Raw genomic sequence first — 27009 nt, forward strand, 5'->3', positions numbered from 1 at the left:
ACATCACTGCTGCAAGCCTCCTCCTTTGGGACACCACCCTCATGCTACTGTGCTCCTAGGGGAGGACAGCAGGAGCCCAGTAGGTGCGTAGCCCCATTTTCCCCTTCCCTGGACCATTGGCCATATTTTCTCCTCTATCCTCACAATACTGGACTGACTCAAGTAGTACTCAAAAACACTTCTCTCTCCCGAATTGTGGACTCACATATCCACACCTGCTGCCAGGCTGGAAGCAGCTGACTTGCCAACATAGCTGGTTGCGGAGGGCTTGGTGGGTAGGCTGTTCAGTTGGCTACTTACACAGTCAGCTTCCCACAGAGTGAGTGAAATTCTGCATTATACCAACATATCCTTGTCTGTCATCAAACCACCTGGGATAGTACAGTCCCTGAATGTTTGCGGCCACCCTAACAAGCCTTGGTGGCTAATGTCCTTTTCTGCACCATCTCAGAAACCTCTCCCACTGCCTCCTGGTTGAGTTCTTGCTGGCTCAGTTTCCTTCTGCCTTTGCTTCTTTCTGTTCTCCTCTCTTTGGCTCTGTCTTAGCCCCTGTCCCACTGCAGAGATTCTAAGAAAACTCTGGTAACTTGACTGCACAGAGAGACCATGTAAGTTTCTTGTACACACTTGATCTTCTTGATCATTGTCCAAGCAAAGGCATTGGGCATGCTGTAGCAGACCCCAGAATGGTCTGTGAATGTCACCTATGGGGTGCAGAGTAGATGACTAAGAAAAAGAGCTATTATGTGACAAATCTTAACCTCACTGAAACTTCTGCATCTACTGGAAACTGGCCAGAGGAGTTCACAAACCAAAACTGGTTTTGTAGGCCAGTGAAAACCACTGCTTTAAACTGACCCTCGTTTGCTTTTACTGCAGCTCTGGAAAAAGAGGTCTGATCTGTGGCAGCTGTACAGATTTGAGCCACTGTGTGGAGCCAAACAAATGCCTTTTGCGCAGCACTACGGTTACTGTATCCCTCACAGTAGGATGCAACTGGCTCATTGGTTAAATTATAAAGCAGTGAGTTATTATTGTCTCTTTTTTTTTCCTGATTAAGTAAGTGGCCTTCTTGCTTATGAAATCCAAAAAGTCCAAAGCCACCAAGCAAGCAGACAGAAAGTGGCCCTTGGTGCATCGATGAAGAAAAACAACCACTTTGCAGTTTTCAAGGAACAATTCCCACCACATCTCAGCACACGGTATTTTATGATTCTTTACACATTTTTCAATCAATAGCATTAATTTTAGTCCACTAGAATGGCTCTGAACAGTTCTTCGGTGCGTAGAGGCCTCAGGACATGCCTCACCAAATGCCGTGCCTGTCCTTCGGAGGCAGCCAGCCGCCGAGTGCAGGTGGTGGGTGCAGCTACCAAGTGCTCTTAGCCTCCCCACCACCGCCTGGGGAGCGCTCTGAAGGCATGAGTCAGACCTGAAACATGCAGCAAACACTCTGAACCCTCCCTGCGAGGAATGCAGCGCTGTGCCGGTGCCAGCAGCAGCAGCACAGCCCGAGCTGAAGCCCCTCTCGCCCAGCACCAGCTGGGGACGGACGAGCACTGACAGAAAACCGGGACGGCACGGCAAGCCGTAACCGCTCAGTGTGATAGCAGCAGTTATCACTTCAGCACCGGTTTGGTTTGGTGTGGTTTGGTTTGGTGTGGTGTGGTGTGGTGTGGTTTGGTTTCCCCCTCCCCGTGACGCGGGGCAGGGCGGGGCAGGCCGCGGCCATGGCGGGCATGGCGGAGGCGCTGGCGAAGGAGCGGGCGGCGGCGCTGGGCGCGGGGCGGCACGGCCACGCCGTCCCCTACCTGGGCCAGCGCTTCGGGGAGCTGCGGCAGGAGTGCCTGCAGGCGGGGCGCCTCTTCCACGACCCCTCCTTCCCCGCCGGCCCCGCCGCGCTGGGATACAACGAGCTGGGACCCAGCTCCTTCAAGACGCGGGGCGTGGAGTGGCGCAGACCCACGGTAGGTGCCGGCCCCGGGTGGGTGCCCGCCGGGTGGGTGCCCCCCGGTGCTGCGGGTGCAGTGATGCCGGGCTTGCTGTCGTCCCCAGGAGCTGTGTGCCAGCCCGCAGTTCATAGCCGGCGGAGCCACGCGAACGGACATCTGCCAAGGGGCCCTAGGTAAGGGAGGACACGCAGAAATCTGAGTTTTCCGCGCCAGTGCTTCCTACATCTCTGTGCATCCTGCCGGATTTCTTCATGTCTGGTTGAGCAGAGATGATGCAGACTGGTTTTCTGGCGCGTCTCTGAATGCGGCCAGCTCTTGCAGCCCTGCAAACCTGGCGAGTCGCAGAATGCAGACAAGAAGGGACTCCCTGCTGCTTGCCAGCGCTCAGGAACAGCAAACATGGGCTATCTGGAGAGGAACGGGTGTACACGCCCAGCCCCACCTGCAAGCTCTCTGCTTTTGCCATGCATGCTACTGAGTTTGTACGGCAGCGCTTTATTCCTATAAAAGCAGCAGGGAGAGCTTTCAGGATTCTGGATTCGACTGATAGTGCAGTTGAGGAAAGCTCTTGGTCTCAGTGTGAGGAAACGTGAGTAGTATGTTCCGTTCATTGAGCTTTCTCAGTGAGAGTGGCAAAATAATGAAGGTGACGGGTCTGCCTGTTTGCTTTTCGTCAGCGTAAAGTTAGGGATGTCGTGGCTAGTTGGTTTCTAGTCCTACTTCCAGTTTTTGATGCAGCTATTTGTGTTTTATTGTAAAAAACTAGGATAGGGAAGCGTATTTCTAACGCTTTGTGCTCATGTTTCCTTTCAGAAGTTATTCAGGTTGGTACTTTAACAGTAAGATACAATTTGCATAAAAAGCACTGAGACTTAAATAAACCCTTATGTTGTCAATTCAATTCTCATACCTCAGTATCACCAGTTGCATGGATGAGGCTGCATTGTGTGTCTCAGGTCCTTAGCATGTCACTGGCATTGCTATGTCAGAAGAGCAAGCTGTGAGCTTTCTGTCAGCCTCCTTCGTGTGTTCTCCTTCTGCTTGGTAACACGATGACTGCTTTGGCATAACACACGTTCAAGTGTGTAGCACACATGCCAGATACCTGTCCTCTATTTTTGATGTGAAACTTTACAGCTAAGTTACTGTTCAACTTGACATTGCGGTCTATTGTCATTCCATTTCAGCAGCTACCATTTTGCAGAGATGAGTGTTTCCAAAGGCACTTAGTTGCTTTCTGCGTTCTGCAGGCTTCCAGCTTTTCTATTCCAATGCTGTCAAGCAGCAGTACTGCGGGGGGGGGGGGGGGGGGGGCGGGATTGGGGGGAAGGTAATTTAGTTTGCAAATATTGGAGGTGCTGTTGCTAATGCTGAGCCTTGCTGTAAGTTGAAGAAAGCATTTGTTGCCATAGTGGACCAGTCAGATGTTTTCATGTGGTTGTATAGTACCACCAAAGATCATGAACTGAGTCACAGATGGTATTCCTTTATGTCCTGAAATAATATTTGAATAGGAGAGTATTAGTGTTCATGTGTGTGTTCCTGTTTGCAATGTGACTAACTATTGCTGTGACTCACCTCACTATCTTCATATAAATCTAGGCAGAGGAGTTGTCTTCTGTGTCAGCTGTTGATTAAAAATCGGATGCTATTGATCTTTTCCTCTGCATAGCCATCGAGTTACTAAGACCTTGTGTTGAGCCTGTGCTTTTTCACACGGTGAGACTAACAACTGTCCCATGCAAATGCATTTTTTTTGCCACTGCTTCACTCAACAATCACACTTGTACTGAGACATTTGCTTAAGCGTCCATTTGCTTGAACTTCGTGTGTTGACACTGATGTCCCATCGCGCTTGGGGATATTCTGGAGGGCATTGTACTGGAAAACGTCAGGTGCTCTTAGAACACCATACTTGGTGTTGTTATGCTGCTTTTTTCATAGAAAACTTTTGTAGTCTATTTATCACCCAGAAGGCTTGACCACAGAGCAACAGACCTGTGCTCACAAGGAGCACTGTAGCTGTTGCTGAGCCATTCGGAGCATCTGAGAATATTGAAGGGTCAGATCAGGTGTCCAAAGCACATGTGCACATCCCTGCTGTGACAGGCTTCTTGGCACAGGCCATGTAACCAAACAGTTTTATCAGTGAGCAGAAGTTTTTTTTTACCCAAGAGCCTTTGGTCTGTGGGCCAGGTGTAGCTGACAGATTTGTTTCATGGGTTTCGATGGGTGCTGGATGATGCTCTGACACAAAAGGTGTCCTGGGTTGCTAACGCAGAGCAATAAGCTCATTACTTTCACTAGATACCAAAGTTCTTCCCCTTCAGCTTTGGGTTATCCTTTATTCTGTTCCTGTTTGTTCGTTTTTATAAGAAGCTCTTTAAGACAGTTTTGGAATCAGTTTTGCAGTATCAGGTCTGAAGTCAATTATGCTATTTGGCCAAGAACAGCAGCAAATGGAATTGGTGACTCACTACAGCAGAGGAAAGAAACCAAAGTCACTGCAGAGAGGAAGCTTATTCACCCTTTACCCTGTTCTTTGGAGGGGATGTCACCATGGTATCACAACACTGGGGCATACAGAGCACGGTATCTCTTAGATACTGTTAGACACAGATGTCTCCTCCTTCAATACAAATGTGGAAAAGATAGTAAATTCAGTAGGTTGAATTTAGAAAATTATATGCATGTTTTTCCAACACTGGGAACCACTGTACTGTTGGTGTGTTGCCACAGCCTATTGTTTCTAGCCAGACAGCTTCCTGGAGTCCCAGGGTGTTAATATAAATACATTCAGATTTTAAATCAAACACCTTGTGGCTATGTACATGTATGCTTGCCTTGCAGTAGCATTTTTTTGTTAACATTGTTTATAGCTGGAGATTAGGTAAATAAACAGTTGAATGTATAGAAATAAGAAAAAAAATATTGACGGCAACACACAGGAAGCAAGCAAGAAAAAAAAAAAAAAGGAAAAAGAAAAAAAAATAAAATTATTCCTAAATTGGGTTTAAGGGCTTAGAGATCCTCTGTGACTTTTCTGAGATTAGTAACACCAGTGTCAGCCTCTTGTAGTGGCCAAGTTGAGCAAAGCTCTGCAGTATGTAAAATTCAGGTTTATGCTGCAGATTGAGCAACTGGGAGGAAAGACACCCCCAACAGGAGGAGCAGCAGCATCTTTGTTCTGCTGTGTAGGTGTACTCTGGAGGTTGCTTATAAAGTTTAGAACTGTCAGCTCAGATAAAGACGTTTAGCTCCTATATATAGTCCTGCTGATAAACTTTAATCCAGGGACTTGTAACTCTGAGACTGGTAGGTTATTTGGCATCTGTGCTGAGGTGAGACCAATTAATCTATCAGTTTATGGTTTTTGTGTGTGGTTTTTTTTGTTTTGTTTTGTTTTTGTTTTTTGAGGTGTTTCATGAATGTTCCTAGTGTTCAGGGTGCTTTGAGATTGCCTATTTGTTATAAATTAAATGTTGCACTGAGGCTTGCTAACTTTCCCCAGGTATGAATGTGTGTCCGTGCTTGAGGGGCAGTGGCACAAATGAGAGGATGAAGATCCCAGCTCTCTTTCTTCTCTTAGGATTATGTTAGTCTTAAAAACACCCTAATTTGTAGTTGTTCCTGCAGCATTTTGCTGTGCTTAGGCAGCTGATCTGGTGTACATGTATATGTGTACATCCAACCCCTTCTCCCACTGCCCACAGTGTCTCTGGTGTATAACAATTCTACTGTAAGTCCATAATAACCCGCTGTTCTCTTGTGGTAACCTCCTTTAACTCAGTAAGCCAACAGAAGGACTTTTTTGTCTGGGTTAATGAATTGACTTGTTGTGTAGTGAGTGCCAGTGGTAGGAAAAAAAATGTTAAGGAGGAAGGGGAGGAGGCAATAAGGTATTAATTCAGAGGTGGTAAGGTGTTCATTCAGTTCAGCCACGCAAGGGCCCCAAAGCGCCAGGGCTGTTCTCTGGCAGGGAGCTGTCTCTAGGACTCTCTTTCTGTAAAAGTACTGAAGTTCACAATCTGTTTCGGAGATTTGAAAACAGGGATCCTTGGTACCAAACAGGTCTCTGGGCATCATCTCCCAAGTGCTTACTGTGTTGCCAGGTTTGTTTGAAAACAACTTTGTTGAAACAAACAAACAAAACCCAGCAATCCTTCACTCCGCGGGCAGGCTGTGCATGGGAGAGCACAGGTCTGGGCTGCAGTTGAAGTCCCGTTGCCTTTTGATCCAAGAGTTTGCTTGCAGAGCCCTGCAGGGTCCTCCTCTGTAAGGAGAACTGCCGCCAAGGGTCACTACTGAGGCCCTCATGCAGCTGCAGGAAAGAGGGTCATGCCCATGGTAAATGAAAGGTAGCCACTTTGTTAAAATAACATCTGTTTCTGAAAATAATTGCAGAAAAACAGAGGTAATGTTTATACAGTTGCAGCCTCCTGCTCCATAAGAGATGGTGTGGAAAAATACTGTCCAGACAACCGGGACCCCGGGGTTCTGGCCTGCGGGCTTGGTGTATGTTGGCTCCATCCCAAGAAGGATGAAGAGGTGTGTAAGACTGGCAAACAGTGCCTGCCTTCAGACCTCTCCTGATTCTCTGGTGGCCAGCGCCAGAGTTGGATGTTGGACTAGACAAAGAGGTCTCTAGCAAGAGCCTCCAGAGGTGTATAAAATCAAAGGAGCTCCTGTTTGGTAGGAGGCTGGCAAGCTCATCCCTAGGGTAGACCTCTAGATGGCAAGTGAATAAGCATTTATGAAGCATGGAGAAGGGAAAGGAAAGCAGCCTATCCTTCAGAAAACACTGGTCTTTTGAGGAAAAAAATGCACCTCAGAGTACCTGTGTGTGCCCACAGGCCCTGTGCTTTGCCTTTTCACCATGCTGCTTCCTAACCTGCAGGTACTCTATTGAATATTAAATCTTCTTTTGAATAGTCCCAGCATGGGTGCCTGTTTGTTTTGGTCTTGAGGAAATACCACATTTGCCTGTAAATGGCATGTATTTGTGTACATACACTTGATCTGTTTCAGAGGTAAACTGATGGAAAGGATCATCTCATCACAGCTGCAGTGATTCATCTTCTGAGTGGCGATCAATTGCTTCAGCAGTCATGGTGATCCTCATGCTAGTTACAATGATCAATCCCTAGGCAATACGTAAGTTAGAGAATAATTTTGGATAATGAGTTGTCAATTCTGTTGTTTTTTTTCTTACAGGGGACTGCTGGCTCTTAGCAGCTATTGCCTCTCTCACCCTGAATGAAGAAATTCTGGCCCGTGTTGTTCCCAATGACCAAAGCTTCCAGGATGAATATGCAGGAATCTTCCACTTCCAGGTATGAGGAAAACGGTCTTGCCTTCCCCCGGGTGCTGTTGGCTAGGAACCTGCGTGGTTGGCCAGGTCTATGTGTGGGACACCTCTTGCAACATCTTAAGGAATGTTGAAAAGACAGGCTGAAAACACAGAGAAACCCTAGGAGAGTGACAGTGATGGAAGGAAAAAGGCCACTGATCACAGAGCCACAGGAGCAGAGGCTCTGTCTGGGGTGTTTGTGTATTTGCAGATCCAGCTTTTAGGACATTGGCAAAGTTACTGCCCCAAGGCTTGCATTTCCTCTCAGAAATTGGTGTTGGTGGGCATGGGACAGTGACAAGGAGTTTGTGCTCTCTTCCAGTTCTGGCAGTACGGGGAGTGGGTGGATGTCGTGGTGGATGACCGGCTGCCCACCAAGAACGGGGAGCTGCTCTTCGTACACTCAGCAGAGGGCAGTGAGTTCTGGAGCGCCCTGCTGGAGAAGGCCTATGCCAAGTGAGTAAGGGCCAGGGTGGACATCTTTGGGCAAGGGAGGCTGCTGTGCTCTGCTCAAGAACTCCTTGTGCCTCTGTTTCACCATAGCATCTGCCACTGTGCAGATACTACGCATTTGTAGCTGCCATGGTGCTGCTGGAAGCAGAAATGCTGTGACAGTTCACACAGCAGAATGCCTGTCTCCAAAAGAAAAGGAGAATAGAGAACCTGATGTGTGTGCACGTGTTTTCACGCAGGCTGAACGGATCATATGAGGCTCTCTCTGGTGGCACCACCACTGAAGGCTTTGAGGACTTCACTGGTGGAATTGCAGAATGGTATGAGCTGCAGAAGGCACCACCCAACCTCTTCAAAATCATTCAGAAAGCACTGGAGAAAGGCTCTCTCCTGGGCTGCTCCATCGATGTGAGTTAGTGGGCTTATTGCTGGACATTTGGCTGCTATGTGGGTGGTTGGCTGGAAGGTGGACCTGTGCTCCATCTGCAGGTGCACAGAGGATGTTCTCGTCTGCGTCTTGAAGACCAGTTCTCTGCTCCCTTATGCCTGGAGAATTTGACCCATTATGCATGACACATGTCAAAAGTTGAACAGAGATTAGGTTGAATCATAGATTTCATTAGTTTGTATTTCATTAGTTTGTATCCTTGCCTCACTTGTTGTTCTTCCTTGAGACCTAAAGTTTCTGCTGTTTCATAGGTTCATGGTGAAAAACCGTATAAGTAACTCATTAGGGATCCTGATCTAAGTCTTTGTTCTCAAGAAAGACTGTTGGCAGCAGGCTATCGCAGGCTAAGTGGCTTTGGATGGAAAGCTGCTGCTAATGGTTCCTCCAGTTGTGCTCAGATGGAGCAACCTCAGTCCATCTCACAACCTGCTTGTTGCAAAGATTGCACCAGAAGGTTCCAAAAAAAACAGCCTGGGGTATTCTCCAAGCAGGGAGGCTAGGGCTGTTGCCAGTCGTTTAAAAGGCTTTGTCAGAAAACATGTTGCCAAAATCTGAATCTGCAGTGTAAGAGGAGCTTTGGCTATGCTTACAGCAATTGAGCATCACTTTTAGCTCCAGTGAGATGAATTTGAGTATTGTTATGGTAACCAACATACTCAAAGGAGATTAGATCTTAGTTATGGCTAAAGGGAAGGTAAACTGTTGACAAGAACTCAATTCATAATGCAGACTCAAGTGTTTTTTCCTATTTTTTTATGTAGAATCCAAGTCACAAGAGAGGAAAACTTCACAGTAGGACAAGTACTTTGTTAATGTCAACATGTGACTTTACAGGACCTTCCAGACCTGTTTTACTAGTCTGCATTTATACAAGAATGTGACATCTGGGTTTTTGCCCCAGAATGATATAAATCTCTTGTTGGGGGTGGCAGGAAGTAAACATATTCCTTTGTTGGTGAGTGCTGCTGCTTTACGTATTGTAAACTGATTGTTGGTGACTTTAGTCTCTGAAAAATCCTCTAAAATCTTTTCTTGTCTGTCAGAGAAACAGGAAAACACAAATTAAGCTCTGTGGATCAGTAATAGGGCAGGAATTGGCAGCAGGAATCCTGTCTGCTAGATCCCACCCTCTTTTTTATTTTTTTAAGCATCAAGCTTGTTCAAGCATTAAGCTGTGCTTGTTTAAAGATCATATGCTTTCTGAAAAGGTAGAAGGAGAATTGCAAACATGTTTAATAGAGGCTGAAGCGGCTTTAGAGCAGGATATCAAGCAGTCACTTTCTAGCAAGAAGCGATTTTTTTCTGCAGTGTTCATAGGCCAGACTGCACAATTATTGCAATAGTCACGAAAAGAAGAGACAGTGATGTACCTTCAGGTATGAGTGGCATTGAAAGTGCAGCCTTCTCCCTTGTTGCTGTGCGTGGCAGGCCCTAGGATACTGGGGAAGGGAAGGGGAGCCTCCCACTCCACTGTGGAGCTGAAGGAGGTGTTTTGGCCTAGAAGCAAAGCACTGGGGCTTACTGGATCTGGGTGCGATCCCTGGTGACACCTTGGCAGCCTCAGACTGGTTATCCCCTGTGTTCCTGCTGGTCCCTTGACAACACTCTGGATTGCTCTCATTGCTGCTGTGCAGCAGCCGAACCACCCCTGACACATCCCAGTGAGATGAAAGCTCCTGTAGAGGCTGGAGTTTCACCTCATTGAGTCCCCCGGCACCAGGCATGCTGAGTTTCTTTGCTCTTCCAGATCACCAGTGCGGCCGAAACGGAGGCAGTCACATCCCAGAAGCTGGTGAAGGGACACGCGTACTCTGTCACCGGGGCAGAAGAGGTAGGTGTCCTGCCCTGACAGGGTCAAACGTGGCAAGCCCTGAGCATAGTCCTCCCTGGGCTGTAGCAGCAACAGATTTGCCTTCAAAGACACAAATTCTTCAGTCTAACCCTTTTTGCAGAAACAGGTTTTTGAGTCTCTTTCTGAAGAAATACTGAGTTAATCCATGTGTTTTTGAAAAACACAAACTTGACTTCTTGGAGTTTTTGACCAAAAAAAAAAATACGTGTATTATATTAAATATTATATACATGCACACACATATATGTATACTCTCTGCTGATTCCTAGTAAGCAGGGAGGTGAGAAGCTGTCTGCAGAGGGCACACTACCCTCTGATGGCAATGTGGCCCTCAACACGTCTTTGCAGTGGGCGGCCTTAAATATACAGCAAGGTGTGTGAGACAGGTGCCAAGCAAAAAATAATAATAATAATTGAATTATTGTTGTCCCTTAAATAATAGCAAGCAGTGGCTTTCAGCAGAGCACAGTGTTTGAAAGGCAGGTGCTTATCCATGAGTAGGTGACTGGTGAAGCTAAGGTGAGCAAAACCAGGAGAAAGCAGACAGGTCGTGGCATCCTTCGTATGTGTAAAGGACTTCTGGTCACCTCAGTCATTATTTGTAAAGTCCCTGAAACAGTGAGATGCATTGAGTCAGCAGCCACAATGCTGCATGGGGGTGACCAGCATTAACAGGCAGGTTGGTGTGCTTATACTTGGTCCTCCTCTCACAGCAGCAGCAGTGAAGAGGGAATTTGGCCTTAATTCACAAATGGACATGACTTATGCAAGCTTTTCCTTTGGAGATATTTGCAGGCTTTGTAAGGAGACTTCATCTTGGACACTGGAGCCCCATCCCTGGACTTCTGTGCTCTGCCTATTCTCTGCTGTTTGCTTTGCTTCAAGCTCTAGCGGTGCCCCAGCTCCTGCCGCCAGTTGGTGCTGTGTGTTCCCAAAAATAATGGCTGTTCCTATTGAAACTCATAACGCTTTGTTTGGCCCGGGCTCTGTGTGCACAGCGATCAGCAGATAACACGCCAGGGCCTCTTCAAAGAGCAAGAAGGTACTGCTGCACTGCGGGGCGCATGAGTGGTCAGAGGGCTTGTGGCTGACAGCACCAGGGCCACGCTGAGTACCCCATCCCTTGTAATTGATTAGTTCAGGTCGGGGGGGAACATTTCAATGTGAGCGGGCAGTTTTTAGAAAGATGATGATTATTGAGAAATATCCCCTTGCACGTGCTTTTTGCCAGTCTTGGAGTAACTTTACATTATTTCTGCTTGAAATCCTCTAAGAGGTATTTCCTTAGCAGCACAAAATGGATATTTTGGTTGACTTGAGCTTTGATTTGTGCATGCTGTAAACTTTCTCTGGACATGCTTGGGGGCTCATTCAAAATCAGTTTAATTCAGGGCTTATGTCTGTGGACTAGCTGAGTGTGTGCTTGTGCATATACGTTATCGTGTGTAGCACTGAAATATTTACTCTGCCATGTCCTTTAACTCCTGTTAAAAAGATGGAGAGGAGCACAGTGCTGAGTCACTGGGTAACTCTACATACATTTCTACCCTCAGGTGAACTTCAGAGGAAGTGTCCAAAAGCTGATCAGAATCCGAAATCCCTGGGGGGAAGTGGAGTGGACTGGAAAATGGAATGACAAGTGAGTCAGAGGTTTGCATGTTGCCTACTAGTGTTGGCTGCAGGGATGTGGCTCTATTTCTGCTGTCCTCTGTTTTCTCCCTACCTAAAACTCCTCTTAAAGTCATGTCTGGTTGTGGTGATCACTTAGAGCTATTTAAAAGAAGCATCCCACTACTGTATCTCCCACCAGTCCAGCACCCTCTGTGCAAACACCTGCTTTTGTCCTAGCTGCAGTGATTTGGTTGGTGATTCCTGCAAGCATTTGTGTAGTTTCTGCTTCTTTAACAGCCCAAACAAATTCAGTGGTGAACTTCTGACAACTTGAGAATATGTTGAGCCAGATCAGCTACATTAGGATTTATCCTTTACTAATCTGTAGCTAATGCGGGTTTGTCTCTCAGCTGCCCAAACTGGAGTGGTGTTGACCCGGAGGTGCGGGAGCGGCTGACAAGGAGACACGAAGATGGGGAGTTCTGGTAAGTAAGCCTTTTTTCCACACATAGTACCTTCTCCCACCACACTCTCAAAAATGAGTGAGCAAATTCATCCAAAATCTTAGTGCTAAGTTGCAGCAGGAGAGGGGGGAGATGGACAAGGTGGCTAGCCGGAAAAACTGTCCATGCTAAGGAGAGGCTCTCTGTGGCATTGCCTCCCACAGGATGGCGTTCAACGACTTCTTGAGGCATTACTCCCGCCTGGAGATCTGCAATTTGACTCCAGATACCCTGGCAAGTGACAGGTACAAGAAGTGGAGCCTACTGAAGCTGGATGGGAACTGGAGGCGAGGAGCTACTGCAGGGGGCTGCAGGAATTACCCGAGTAAGAGTGCGGAGACACTGCTCTCCTGGAGAAATGCTTGCTCACCTGCTTGTTCTTGCTCTGGGAGCTTCAGTCTCCGGGTGGTTGTTCTCCCAGTGCAAGGGGCTGGGTTAAAGCCATGGTCCTGGTGAAGCAGTGAGAGACCTTTCTGCATCTGACCTGGTGCCGGCTTTGTGGCATGGTCAGCCCTGCATGCCTGACATATCCCTCCTGCCCAGTTGCTGCAAATTCCTGTCCTTCATATTCACTGGTTTGGGGTGTACTGTGGATGTGACTGTGAGGTAGTGGGGACTGATGTCCAAAAAGTGTACGTTCATGGAAGACATAGCTCCCTGATAAGGGTCTAGTTGTGGTTGCAAGGCTGGGAGGAGAGTGTTAGTCAGAGCTTGATTTGGAAGCCAGAGCTGCATCTGTCCTAGCTGAGATCTTTGAAAGCAGCCGTGTTGATAAACAAAGCTCTGAGCAGTTTGTATAAATCCACTTCCCAGACACTTTCTGGACAAATCCACAGTATTTAATCAAGCTGGAGGAAGAAGATGAGGATCCTGACGATCCTGAGAGGGGCTGCACTTTCCTCATTGGCCTGATTCAGAAGCATCGGAGGAAACAGAGGAAGATGGGAGAGGATATGCACACTATCGGCTTTGCAATTTATGAGGCAAGTAAGGTACACGGGGAGGAAAAGGAAAAAAAACTGGGCTTTTGGCCCAAACTCAGCAGGGCTGAGTCAGACACCAGCAGACGCGAGGAAAATTCCACTTATATGTTTAGAAAATTAACCTCCACCAAAATACTGGTCAAGCACAGGGGTTTGTAGGGGTTTGAACCAGATGATACACAGAGACCCCTTCCCACCTATTGTTCTGTGCTTCCACATGGAGGAGCAGAAAATTAATTTAAAAATGGAAAAAAGAAAAAAAAAAACACCTGTAAAGTACAGAAATACAGTTTGAGCTTTGTTTGTCAGGCTGTGGTAAAGAGAGGCTGAAGAAGAGCAGTTGTAACAGGGATGTGACGCTAACTGGGACACCTGCACAGCTTGCGAAGTGTGAACCCAACAGTAGAACCAGCCAAAACACCTGCAAAACCCTTTCTGCTGAATAAACGTTCAGGGGTGTGTCTGTGATAGCTCCTTACCCAGGACATTTTGTTCAGAAATACAAAGCAGCACTTACCTGCCACTGGAAGTAGGAATAATGGTCTTGCCTGGGGTTTGCTCTGTAGCTGTAGGTGATATAAGTAATTGCTTGCTTTCTCAGTATCCCAGATTAGGAAAAGGTTTGCCAAAGAATCTGGTACCCAGAGGCAAATAAGGTTTAATGCAGAAATAGGTTCCCTGGTCCTGTAAGGAAGCAGAAAACTGCAAAGAAACACAGGGGCTCAGTACTCACCTTCACTCTCAAGCTTTTTTTTTTTTTCTTGTGTGGATGTAGCTGGTAACCAGCAATGAAAAGCAGTAGCCCTGGAGCCCTGTTCAATACACAACTAACACCATTCTTTTCTCCTTGCAGGTGCCCCCAGAGGTACGTAGTGTACATTGGTGTTCAAGGTGCAGAATTGGGGCTGAATGACTTGTGGGAAGAAACAGTTAAGAGGATCCTCCTTCACTGAAGGACCATATTGGCTATGCAGAGCCTAAAGTTAGTGGCCTTTTATTCTGGTAGTGGGCTTGAGCCCATGTTGCATTTTCAAAATGTCCTGGGTTGAGGTAAGCACTCTCTGTACAGCGGAAACTCACAAAAGCTCCTCTTTCATGGGTTTTCTCCCAACTAAGACCCACACTTGTTCCTGGTTTGCACAGAGTTCATGCCTGACACAAAATTAATGTTCCACAGAGGTGTTTATTCCCGTTTCCCTAAGCACTGTCCTTCTTTTCTCTCAGGTTGTACCTTCAGGTGGTTAATAGCATGCCCCAGAGATCAAAGAGGGGTTGTATAGCTGTGCAATATGAGGCAGGGCTGTAGACACCTCTGAGTCATTGCTCCTCAAAAGAATGAATGAGGTTGAGCAAAATGGCAGGGTGACCTTAGGCCATGGCTTCCTGCACCTGTGTGGGTGCACACAAATCCCTCTTGAGGCACAGGAACGGCATGTGGCATAAGTGGCTGCTATGTAAAACATGGTTTCACCAGAAAGGAAATGCTGTGCTTTTGAATCCTTTAGCAATATTCTGTCAGCCCCTCAATTCTTGACATAATGGTCCAAAAATCCGATTCGCATTTAAAAAAAAAAAAAAAGACTTGAACTACAGTCCCTTAACTCTCCTCTCCCAACATCACCACAAACAGGTTTGAGGGGTTTTGCATTCTTAAAAATCTGGGCAAAGGGGAAGGGGATGTTTCTGAGCTGTGCGCATTGCTAGTGATTACTTCTAGATCTGAGACAGCCAGACATTAAAACCCTGCGTATTCTGCATGTCACACTCCAAATACACTTTTATAAGATGCAACTTTTATTTGATTCCCAGAGCCCTGCATAACTGGGCTCTCTGTCAGAAGGCAGCCTGACTTTGCAGGCGGAGCAGAGCTGCGGTACCCTCGTGGCACCAGCTTTGGGGCTTGGAGAGATATCAGCCGTAAGACATCCAGCCTTCAAGATGTGCTGTGGAAGAGTTTGCCAAATGTCTTCACAATCTGCAAAATAAAAGCATGGCCTGAATATCTTACATGAGATAGTTTGCACCTACAGCTCAGGAGTGTTGTGGTGTGAGACACCCACCCTCTTCCTCTTTCCTCTTTCATTTTGGAGGAATGGACATCTTTCTTTTCAGACCTAGCTGTCATCTTTATTTTGTCATTTATAAATGCAAATACATGCAAACAGTGGGTTTTCTCTGTTTCTTTGCTTTTTGTAAGTTTTCTGGCCAGACGAATATTCATCTGAGCAAAAACTTCTTCCTGACAAACAAAGCAAGAGAAAAATCCAATACCTTTATCAACCTCCGAGAAGTGCTGAACCGGTTCAAGCTCCCTGCAGGAGAATATATTATTGTGCCATCTACCTTCGAACCCAACAAAAACGGAGATTTCTGCCTCCGAGTCTTCTCTGAGAAAAATGCAGACTCAAAGTATGTAGCTTTTTACTTTGGATTATTTACTAGGAATGGGATGATTTGTTGGTTGTTTTGGTTTTTTTTTGGTGGTAATTCTTGTCTGGGCAGATGCTTTTTGTTGTTGGACTATAGCCAGCTGGGTCCCAGAGCACAGGTTACAAACAAAAAAGCCCCAGGGAGAGGGAGCAACACGTGTGCTTTCTGTTGTTTGTGAGCACACTGACCACAAGAAACAGCTCACACCTTTGAAATCATGCTGGAAAAAAATTCAAATGAATTGCTCAGTCAGATGCTATCTTTGATAACACTAAACTGGGTTTCAGTAGGGCTGGTTCAGAGCACACTGTTAGCTGTAGATGTGTCTTGTCCTAGAGAGCATGTGGGCTGAGGCCTTGGGAAGGAGTATGGGATCCCCCGTAGCAACTTCCCAGCAAGCACAAATCTTTCTACTATTCTGTAATCTCTCCTTGCATATTTTCCGTAGCAGTGAAAAAAATGGGATGCCAGCTCTGTGTCTGTGGTTCAACACTCCAGCTTTGAACATGCATTATTATTACCATAATTAAGAGTTTAAATATTGAAGCAAAAGTATCAGAAAAGTGACTTTTCTGTTTTTAATGTCAATTTCTTTATCTTTCTAGGGTTATAGATGATGAAATTGAGGCCAATTTTGACGAGGTATATCTTAAATATTTTAAATTGAGATATCTTTGCCATAAATAAATGGGTTTGGCTTGTCTTGTTCCCTGCATGGCTTAGTCAGGTGACATTTTTTTGCAGGCATGGTCAAGAACTGTTTTCCCACTTTGGAAACAAATCTTTGGATATGCATAGTTCTATGTCTAAAAAAGAGAGTTGTAAGCAATAATGGAAACAACTGTTGTCCCTTTTCTGTGCTGGTGAACTTCCAGGTGCCCAGGATCAGGTGCTGTCTGCAGATGCAACTGAAGCCGTGGGAAATTCCCTTTGCTCTCAGGGAATCTGGAAGCACAGGCCTTTAGCCATAGGTGTGATTTTGCATGGGATTTTGTTTTCATGAATAAGAATTGGATCACCGTTTTTTCAGTCATGCCAGGGCTGAGAATGTCTTCCCTCCAGTACTGTGTCTCTGTATGTCTATAGGATTTCTTTTTTTTAATCAGAGCTTAATTTTTGCAATCTTTTCTTAAAACGAGGACAGCTAGTCCAACCGTAGTAGCAGCAATAGTAAACTTCTGTAGTTGGTTGTATGTCTTTTAACTTTTTTTTTTTTAATTAAAGCTATTGCAAAAGTTCTTAGTTCCTGCAGTGTTTGCAATACCAACATTTTGAAGAAACCCTAAAAAAATTGATTAAAATCAAAGTACATGCACTCCATACCTTCAACTTTGCCATTTAAGTTGTGTTTTACTGGGGGCAAGGAAATGTGTCAAGTCCTTCTCAGGCAGAAAAGTTCCTCCTTGCCATATTCCGAGTTTGTCTCTCTCTTCTAGACTGAGATCAGTGAAGATGACATTGAACCTAGCTTCAAAAAGCTTTTTGGACAGCTAGCAGGAAGTGTGAGTATTTTGTTATGTCTTACTGGGGGCACAGCTGAGTGGGTAAGAGGAACAGCTCTCAGCCACTTGAGGGCTGGTGGGGTCCAAACTGTCCAATGCACATGGTGCAGGGTTTCATGGGAGGTAAAGGTAGACCCACATTACTGACAGAAACTCCAAGAGATGCTAATCTTGACCAGCAAACCCAACGATGTAGGATGCTTTTGAGATGGTGTCCACAGCTCCTAGTGAAGGCTTCTTTTCTTCTGTTCCACAGGATGCAGAGATCTCCGCCTTCGAGCTGCGCAGTATCTTGAATAAAATCATGGCTAAACGTAAGTACCTTGCTCCAATAGTGACTTCAGCTGGATACCAGTAGGTCCATGTTGTAGCCATGAGATCAACACATGAGCAGAGATTGTCTATATGGCCAGGGCCACATGTTCTGCTCCTTCAGGGGGTTGCAGAGAAATTTGGACTGTGCCTGAACTGTTTCACAGGTTGTGTGTGCACTTCAGTGAGGTGTGTTTGGGTACCTGGTGCATATGGGTGCCTTTTATCCCAGTGCCTGCTACAGGGAATTGACCGCCAGCAAGAGGGACTGATTAAGTGATGGGACTTGGTAGGCCAAGCTGATGGTTGGACTTCAGGATCTTGGAGGTCTTTTCCTACCTAGATGATTCTATGATTAGAGCTTGATAGTAATCAAGAGATGCTATTGTTGGTACTTGGCATTGAATCGTGCAAGATCTTTACATCCTTGCAGAATCCTGCCATGAGAGCACTGTGCAGTGATGGCCATAAGGGCACCTCCTGCTGCTAGTGCCTCAGTGACTGTAGTTACAATCCCAGTTTGTGTAGTTGCAGAGTCCATCTATGCCTCTGCATACGGGGTGGGCGGGGGAGGGGGGGAGAAAGAAGAAACAATATTAAGAAACATTAATCCTGTCTCTCGCTCTTTCTTTACAGGCCAAGATATTAAATCTGATGGCTTTAGTATCGAGACATGCAAAATAATGGTTGACATGTTAGATGTATCCTTTCAGGCTGTTTCTAGATGCTGTTTTTCTGCCTGAAGTAGGTGAGCTGCTGCCTTTGCAGCGAGAGGTCCATACTATCATATCAGTGCCTCCTGAGGCAACAAAGTATGTTTCCTCTGATTCCCCCAAATAAAAATGGTAGCCCTTGTTTTAGCTGCTGACCATGACGAGTGAATCCTTTCGGGTGATGGGGAAAGTCCATTTCCAGACAGGGCCACCTGCTTTGAAGTCTTCCTAGCTGTTGCGTGTTACGGTTTATCTGGTGACAGAGTTTGTGCTGGGAAAAGGCACTGGCTTTCAGCATGGTGCAAACAGCCTTGGCTGGTAGAGTTTGAACATGCACTTAACTGCTTTTTTATCTGGCTGGGGTTGGTAAGGGCGTTATAACATCAAAAGGACCTAGCAAATAGAAAATGAGGCAAACAAATACCAGGAGCCAGAGAACGTGCTGGCTTTTAGGAGCTTCTGCATCTAAGAATAAGTGTGAAAGTGTAGGATGAAGGTCTCAAGCCTAAGAATAGTTGTGTCCAGCTTCTCTGCGCAGTGGGAGTTGAACTGTGTACTCAGGAAAGAAAGGAAAATTACCAAAACAAAGTGATGCCCTGCTATAATCTGGTGTAAAATACAGCAGTCAGGGACTCTTTAGTGGTTTTAGGGAGAGAATCAATGAGTGCCCAAGTTCTTTTGTTAGCTGTTTGTACAAGAAATCTCAAAATAGAAGGCTTGATTGTGGCTTTTCCTGTTTATAATCCAGACTTGTAAGTCGTACACCTACAACTGTAGATGTTGACCAGCTATGCAGAGCAAAATGGCATCATCTTTGCTTCTTTATATGTATATTGAAAAGATAGAAAATTGCTAGAGGAGGAGCAGGAAGGGCTTTTGAACTGATTGTAGTTTAAATGAATCAGTCACTTTATTGGTTTAGAAAGACTAGAAGCCTTGGGGAACAGCTGTGTAGTTACAGGATGAGTTTGTTCAAACAAAGCAAACAAACAAAAAACTGCACACTTCAGAGAGGACTTGCATCCTTTTCTTAATTGCAGGGTTTTTTTTTAAATTAAGTCACGTGTGTCCCTGTAAAACCCAGCACAGAGAAGGAAAATCCTTTTCCTTCCTTCCAAAGAGATTACCTTGACTCAAACAAGAATGATGGGAGTGGAAAACTGGGACTGAAGGAGTTCCACACACTCTGGACAAAGATTCAGAAGTATCAGGTAAGACACAACTTCTTGGGGTGAACATACAATAAAATGTATAGGTGGTTGTAGATTGCTTTGTCTCTTATGATATATAGGTATTAGAGAGTTTAACTGTGAGTTTCTGTATGCTGCACCTTTGTGTATGGTCAGTGCAAGCTGCGTTTTACTCTATCAAAGAGTCAGTAAACGTCTTTCAGTCTGAGAGATGAAGCCTCTCCCCTGCCAGTGATGTTAGTTTCAGAGGATCAGGGCAGAATGGACAAGGAAACAAGAACAGCATTTAAATGGATATAGTAAACCCAGAGTTATTTAATCCCCACATCTGTCCTACTAATTGACCAAGTCAATTACTTAGCAAAACCACAAGTGCAACCAAAAACTCCCCCCAAACAAAGTCTACCAGAACATAAGGCAGTAGGAAATAAAAATTGAGTTTTCTTGGGGCGTTTTCCTTGGCAGCCTGCTGTCTGCTTGAGGCCAGAAGTTGGGTGCCTGTCACAGTTCTCAAGGCAGGGACACTGCTGGGCAGGTTCATAACTCACCTCCCACCATTCACCCACCATGCATTGTGTGTCCTCAGCTCCCAAGGTTTTAGCCCTCAGTGCCCATGGCTATGTCAGCCTTGCCTTCAGACTTCTGACTAAAGCCAAAACACACTCTGAATTTTTGACAACATTTTGTGTCCTGCAGAAAATTTACAGGGAAATTGATGTGGATAAATCCGGTACCATGAATTCGTATGAGATGAGGAGAGCGCTGGAAGCAGCAGGTATTTGTATTCATAGTATCATAGAATGGATCGGGTTGGAGGGTAACCCAGAGCAGCTCACTGAATTTCTGGCAGCATATAATATTTTTTTTTCCTGTGGTTGTCTTTGTTTGTTTTGTTTTAAATCCTTGTCATCGCATTTCAGGGTTCAAGCTGAACTGCCAGTTACATCAAATAATCGTGGCTCGTTTTGCTGACGAAGATCTCATCATTGACTTTGATAACTTTGTCCGGTGTTTGATTCGTCTGGAAACCTTGTTCAGTGAGTACAGGTTTAATAACTAAACAGACTCTGTTGCTCTGCATTTTCAAGTCCAGGTTATTTTATACAGAAAGCTTTCTACTGGCAGCTTTAAGCCGAGATACAAATCCTGCAGCCCATCCCACATGCTACTTCTAGAACCGGGCATCAGTATTTTAGGCCAGGCTGCAGAATCAGGGTCAGTCTTCTGCGCAGACAAGTAAATGGTGATTTTAAAAATATAAATATGCTTCTTAACAGCTTTATGTTGACAAAGAGTGTTAATATTACAGACTGAACCATGAAAAACATTCAGTCTCCTTTTCTGCCTGTTTGGCAGGTAGCTCACATACGCTGTCTGCAGTTCTAATATTTCTGTCTGAAGTGAGATGACTTCACAGTGGCCCTTTGTGGCTTGGGTTATAGGCTGTTGTCATAAACTTGTAATCTGGGAAAACATTCCTCACAGGGAAGAGAAAATCTTCCCAGTTATTGTTCCTGTATTCATTCTTGTCTGTCATCTCTCTCTACTACCACAGAAATGTTTAGAAAATTGGATACTGAGAAAACTGGAACAATAGAACTGAACCTTGTGACTGTAAGTTCATTTAGCTCTAAATCGTGGGTGGTGGGGATTAACAGTAGAGACCGTTTTACTCTATTCTGACTGGTTATGGTTGGTTATGTGTTCACGTGTATGATGGATTTATATAGCTTGTGTATTTATGAGCAGCCTGAAGAAAGATGAGCCTTATTTAAACCGTACCTACATCACGTCATGTTCAGGATGGGTTATTTTAACCAGAAGTCACTCATGATTTACTGGAAGTAATTTTGGCTGAAACTTATGCATGTCTCTTCCCTGTTTTTTCTGCCAGTAACACAGTAAAAATGTAGGCATAATAGTGACTCATGGTATTGACCACATAGGCTTTCTTCACCATGTGTGACCTGCAGAGGACTGTGCTAGAAGAAAACTACCCTCCTGCATGTGTTTGACTTGCTTATTACCTGAACCTAATTTAGTTCTGGACCTAAGTGAGGAATGTGCACATCATTCCAAAATCCCTCTGCCTTAACTGAGATATATAATCAAATCATTCAGGCAATATCCTAAAATTACTCCTGTGATAATATTTATTATTAGGTCAGCTTGGCTGAACAGGGTTCTTCTAGTGCTTAGTCAGGAAAAAAAAGTGTGAGGCCCCCCTGGAACTGAGGCTGCACAACATGGGAGGACTACAGAGAGTATTTGCTATTGTAAGGAGAAAATTTGTGTGGCCAAAGTTCAATTTGCTGAAGCTGGCCAGTACTATGGGGGTCAATAAAAAGGGTGGGTTTTAAATATGTTAACAGCAAAAAGTAGGATCAGAGATAATATTAGTTTGTTACTTCATGGGGATGGTCACCTCACAAGTAGGACAAAGACAAAGCAGAGAAGTTTAGTACCATTTTTGCCTCTGTTGTCTTCAACACTGACGATAGACTGTGGGACCCCTGAGCTTGAGGACTGTGACTGTGGTAATGATAAAACTCCCAACCAACCCCAAAGTTGTGCAAGATTCTGCTGCTCCAGCTGGATGGGTTTGTGTCACTGGTCACAGCCAAGATGGGTTCACTAGGGGAAACTCCTATTTAACTTATTTTCCTTTTATGACAAGGTCACCCTTCTTGGTTGATCGAGAAGCCAGTTGTGATCTTCTGGATTTCAGCAAAGCTTTCGATACCATTTCTCACAGTCTCCTCCTGGACAACATGTGTAGCATACAGCTAGATAAACACATACATAATACAATAGGTGAACAAGTGGCTGATGTGATGGGTTGGGCTCAAAACATTATAGTAAATGCGGTTACACTGGGCTGTTAGCCCATTACTAGTAGGGTTCTGCGGGACTAGAGAAGAGGAGACCTCATCGTGGCCAACAGCTTCCTCAGGAGGGCAAGCAGAAGGGCACGCACTCTTCTCAATGACAGCATAAAGCTATGGCAGGGAAGGCTCAGACTGGATGTTATGAATAGGTTCTTCACTGAAAGGGTGGTTGGGCACTGGACTAGGCTCCTCAGGGAGCCTGCCAGAGTTCAAGAAGTGTCTGGACAACGTTTTCAGACATATGGTTTGCTTTTTGGGTGATCCTTTGTGGAGCCAGGAGTTGGACTTGATGAGCCCTGTGGGTCCCATCCAATTCAGGCTATTTTATGATTCTCTGACTTAAGACTTTCCTCATTATTCTAGAGGTGGAAACATGCATACATAGTACATTTTTGTTTGTTTGTTTGTTTTTTTAACTCCATGTCATTTTCCTCTCTCATAGTGGCTGTGCTTCACTGTCATTTGAGCTACTGCCATAAGCCCAAGATGCTTCAAAAAGATCAGGTGAAGATAATCAAGCAACATACAACACAAAAACAATAATATCCTAAAGTGAATGTGCCTTAACTTACAAATATGAATTTTGCATATCATTAGAAAGAAGAAAAAGGGCTAGTGCAAGAGCAGAAGAATCTGCAACCTCATTTTATAGGCTTAACAGTCTTTATTTGCTACTATATATCCTCTGTACAGCTTTAATTCAGTATAAATTCTCAGTCTACCTTTTAAAAATATTGCTTTGCTAATATATTTAAGATGTTTTACATGAATTCTGGAAGAAAGCTCAGACTAATGGGCTGGTTGAGTAAGTTCTTTTTGCATAGCAGCACCGCAAGGTCCCACCTATCTGAAGTTAGAAAAGGGATGGTGTTGCATTATCTCAGCATACAGATGGTTGGACAAGATCTGGGTCCCCTGGGTGTTTTCTATTACGGTCTAGCATTATTTGGGTTAAATATCCTTTGAAGGATTTGACTAACAAGTACACATTTTAACAAACTGAAGACAGGACTTTATATCCTGACTCCTTATGTCGCTGTAGCAGGAGGCTGTTGGCAACCAGACTCTTGCAAGATAAAGCACGTGCTCTCAGGTTTTGAGTTCCTGTATCTTATTTATCTTCCTCTGAAATACAAGAAAGAACTTAAATAAAAAGATAACAGTGGAAATAAGGCTTGCAAGACCATTATTCCTTTTGAAAAATAAGCGTTTTCCTAAGGGGCTTACAGAGCATATGCAGAGCTTCAGTTGTCCAGGACACTAAGTTTCCCTTTTAAGAGGGAAAAACAGCATTCCAGAGCTGATGAGGCACTATCAGACACTGAATGTGTATCAGTTAATGCAGTCTTAGCCTGACATGTGATCAATGCACAAAAGGTCAATGCTCAAAAAAATGTTTCCAGGAAAGATTATAACTAATACATACCCCATTCCTGAGCTATCAAAATTATAAAGTTGTGAACATGACCAGAGGTCTCACTACAGCTGATGTAATTTCATCCACTTGAGGAATTATATCCTCCTTCATACGATTTCTTGTAATTCCATTTCAGAAAGTAGTAAACTTATTAAGAAAACACAAGCCTGAAGGTGAGTAAATTCCTTACCTTTAAGGAAAGATTTGATCTTCTGTGTTAAATAATATTTATTACCAAATGGTTATTTCTGAAGAGATAGCTATGAACATTTTTTTCTTTCATTTGGAAAATATTTGTACCATGTTTTTTTGTTGTTTTTTCTTCAAATGTGTCCTTTAGAAGCTAAGGTTAACAACAGTTATATGCGAGTATCAGCTATGGCTTAATTTCAGATGCAGAAATATCATTTTAATGAATGGGAAAGGAGGGATTCAATTTAATACAGAAAGTAGTCAAATGTTAGCATAATGTAGAACAGCAGTATGACATTGTTAACAGCTTCAGATAGTCTAATAAAAACTTGACAGGAAAACACACAGAGTTAAAGTTCAAGAGGAGACAAAAGTTTAATGGTATCACGGTAAAATAAAAACGAGTTGTCAAGGACTACAGAAAATTTCTACATTTAGTTTTAAAAGTAAAAAAAAGTAATAAATACATGAGTCTCTGTAAAAAGAGGAATCTAAAACTACATTGTTATAATATTTTGAATACATGGAATTACTAAGATACTACAGTATTTTAAAAGTTATTGCTTAATGGATAGGTCACGTTTTTCACTATTCAAATGCACTTCAATCTTAGCTTCTGTAGCAAATGTTCTGCTTCCAGCAATAAGCATTTGGGTGCTGTGCACGTACACTTGCATTTCTCCCATCTGGAAAAAAGCCTCAGGATAGATTTGCACAAAGCTAGTTGTCTGTCTTATGACGATCCCTCCAACAGTAAACTGAAAGGATCCTTGTATTTAATGCAGAAAAATGTGAAATTCTTTTCTGCCATGTTTGAAGAAATCAGAGTGGGTACTTGAACATTAGGTTTGCTTAGGCCAAAGGCAGAAGAATTTCATTTGCCTGTAAAAGCATTATTTCAGCTTGTAGAATGCCCTCATCCATTTGCTAATATATCAATCCTTCATTTGTTTTCAAAGCACATTCTTCATAGCTTTCAAATTACATTGTCATTGAAATAAGTCTCATGATACTGGAGCCAACACAAAATGAATTTTTTCATTGTAAGTCATCCATGATTAGTACTTCAAGAATCTGGCTTCTGTACTATTTCATGCCAAGCTTCTTTGTCTAGGCTTAATCCTCGGATACAGCTGAGGGTAAAACAGAAATGAGATAAAAAAATTAGTGCTTTAAAAGGTTACTTTTTTTTAAACCTCTCTTTGGCAATACACTTCTATAATATAATCTTTAGTGGCAAAAGCATGCTTATAAAAAACACCCAGAGCACTAACAAAAGTAAATTTAGTATTCTTGGGCAAGCGTAAAGAAATACTTACCTTGTCAGTACAAATGAAGGCACTGAAAAGTACATATACTTCAGAACCTTCCTCTCTACACAGATGGGTGGTCTAGTAAAAGTGTGTGACTTTGTAAGTTAAGAGACTTTTGTGTTCAATCAAGTATGGGATTTTATCCTGCTCTATAAATGGAAATAGAGAGGTATTAAAGTGTTTTGTTTTCTCTCTCTGTGCATATCAGCTTTTATTGATCTAGCTTTGGGCAAGCTGGACACAGCTGTCTGCACACAGACCCTGAAAATGTAGATGCCATGCTTTAATGGGTGGCCAGTTGCATTCACTTTGCTGCCTGGCTGTAGATCACTATCAGCCACTCTGTGGCCCTTAAGCTGTGTGCCATTTACATGTTCTGGCTGCACACAGAGGTATGGAGGCTGCCCCTGCTTCAGCTGCAGGATGATGACGGATGGAAGATGGCTTGACACAGCACACAGCAGTGTCAGGTGCTTGGGAAGCTCTTAGATCTCAGCAGCAAAGGGCTTTGGGAACAATACCTGCTCTGTAAAACATAGTTACTGGCATACAAAAATAGAAGGATGAACTTCATACAAGTAGGAAGGATGCATCCTCCATGCTCTAAGCTGTGTTAAGTGTCTACATTACATCTTGCTGTTTTTCAGGTAAAGTTCTCCTTAAAGATACCCTCTTCCCTATACAACCAGAATTTAGCTTTCTCCTTTCTCCAAGTTAGCTACTGATGATTAATGGAAGACCAACAACTTCACCTAGCAAAGACTTATCTCAGCCAGTTCAGAGACTGACTTCAGAGATGAAGTCAGTAAGTTAACAGTAGTGTAAAACCTGATAGTCTTCAAAAGATTTCATTTAGTATTTAGAATTCAGTATTTTGACAGTATTTTCCTATTTGCATTTGGTTTTAGAGCTCTTGCATAGTTTACGGAGCTAGTGAGTCACTAAGGGCAGAGTACAGAGGCAGATTAATTCATCTTTGTTTTTCTTCAGTGCACCTAACTGCAAAAGGATAAAAAATGCTGTGATAAAAGTACAGCTTAATATAAGAATATAGTGAATGACTAACTGTTTTTCTCTGGGCTGAACAGCTTTTCCTATATTTCAGGTGCAACATGAAGAGTCCAGTAGTTAACAACTGAACAGACACAGGAACATAATAATTAACACTGGGTTTGGGCAGTGCTCCCAAAGGTTCTGTTGGGATTGTGTTGTGCAAGGAAGATCCTCGGTCTGAGCTCTGCTGCCTTGTGCTTTTCAGTACAGAAGCACAGGGGTGCCTCATGCACTCCATGCACACCTGCACTAAAGGCTGAGTGCATGAGTTCATGAAGAAGCTGCATTTGCACAATTTACCCTGGGGCAGAAAAAAAAAAGGACAAAGCTTGTGTTTCTGACCTGATTATGCAGGGCTGATGACTGCTCTCAGTTTAGAAATGTTTACATTTACATGGAAAACTAAGCAGAAGTACTATGTTAGGGCAAATTTAAGAGTACATCGTGGGTAAGTATGACCTGAAAGTGATACAGAAACGAAAACTGATTTCGCATTAGATAGAGTAGCCCTGCAAAATCTAACCAGCTTAGGAGTACAAATTATCTGCATGAGGAGAGAGGTTCAGCCTCCTTCAACCATCATACATCAATCAGCTGAAATTCACGGTAGTTAATCCTTAGCATCAGCAGAACCCCTCGTCTCCTGGAGCAGGGCTAGTGGATATGTCAAAAAAAATCTTAATGGAATTTTTATACATGTCCATCCACTGCAGTTTTCTAGCACCACAAGGAGATATATGGGGAGATAACTGTAAATACCTATTATCTGTACACTGTTTTTTTTCAAAAAAAAAGGTAGCACAGAAAAGGGTGAGGAAACAAAAGGCCACTAACTCAAGGCTTTTGA

General features: G+C 44.0%; 2 protein-coding genes across 5 annotated transcripts in view; one reads left to right on the plus strand and one right to left on the minus strand.

Annotated features, from left to right (window-relative positions):
- Nucleotides 1-1572: 1572 nt before the first annotated feature.
- LOC101799042 (calpain-2 catalytic subunit) lies at nucleotides 1573-23359 on the plus strand. Its single transcript, XM_038176430.2, has 21 exons — nucleotides 1573-1967; nucleotides 2056-2125; nucleotides 7167-7285; nucleotides 7625-7758; nucleotides 7995-8163; nucleotides 9951-10034; nucleotides 11609-11694; nucleotides 12077-12151; nucleotides 12334-12494; nucleotides 12983-13152; nucleotides 14006-14017; nucleotides 15350-15561; nucleotides 16188-16224; nucleotides 17019-17084; nucleotides 17341-17398; nucleotides 18033-18097; nucleotides 19252-19320; nucleotides 19996-20074; nucleotides 20220-20336; nucleotides 20855-20913; nucleotides 22630-23359. Exons 1-21 carry the CDS (start codon nucleotides 1731-1733, stop codon nucleotides 22651-22653), a joined length of 2103 nt encoding a protein of 700 aa, XP_038032358.1. The 5' UTR covers nucleotides 1573-1730; the 3' UTR covers nucleotides 22654-23359.
- A 787-nt stretch (nucleotides 23360-24146) lies between these two features.
- The window catches only part of TP53BP2 (tumor protein p53 binding protein 2), a 46667-nt gene continuing 43804 nt past the window's right edge, over nucleotides 24147-27009 (minus strand). For all 4 annotated transcript variants that reach the window (XM_038176428.2, XM_038176427.2, XM_072035540.1 and 1 more), the window contains exon 18: nucleotides 24147-24929. In XM_038176428.2, the coding sequence (XP_038032356.1) occupies nucleotides 24888-24929 (42 nt within the window). In that variant the 3' untranslated portion in view covers nucleotides 24147-24887. The remainder of the gene's footprint in view (nucleotides 24930-27009) is intronic.

This window comes from Anas platyrhynchos, chromosome 3, assembly GCF_047663525.1.
Source record: "Anas platyrhynchos isolate ZD024472 breed Pekin duck chromosome 3, IASCAAS_PekinDuck_T2T, whole genome shotgun sequence".
Lineage (NCBI taxonomy): Eukaryota > Metazoa > Chordata > Aves > Anseriformes > Anatidae > Anas > Anas platyrhynchos.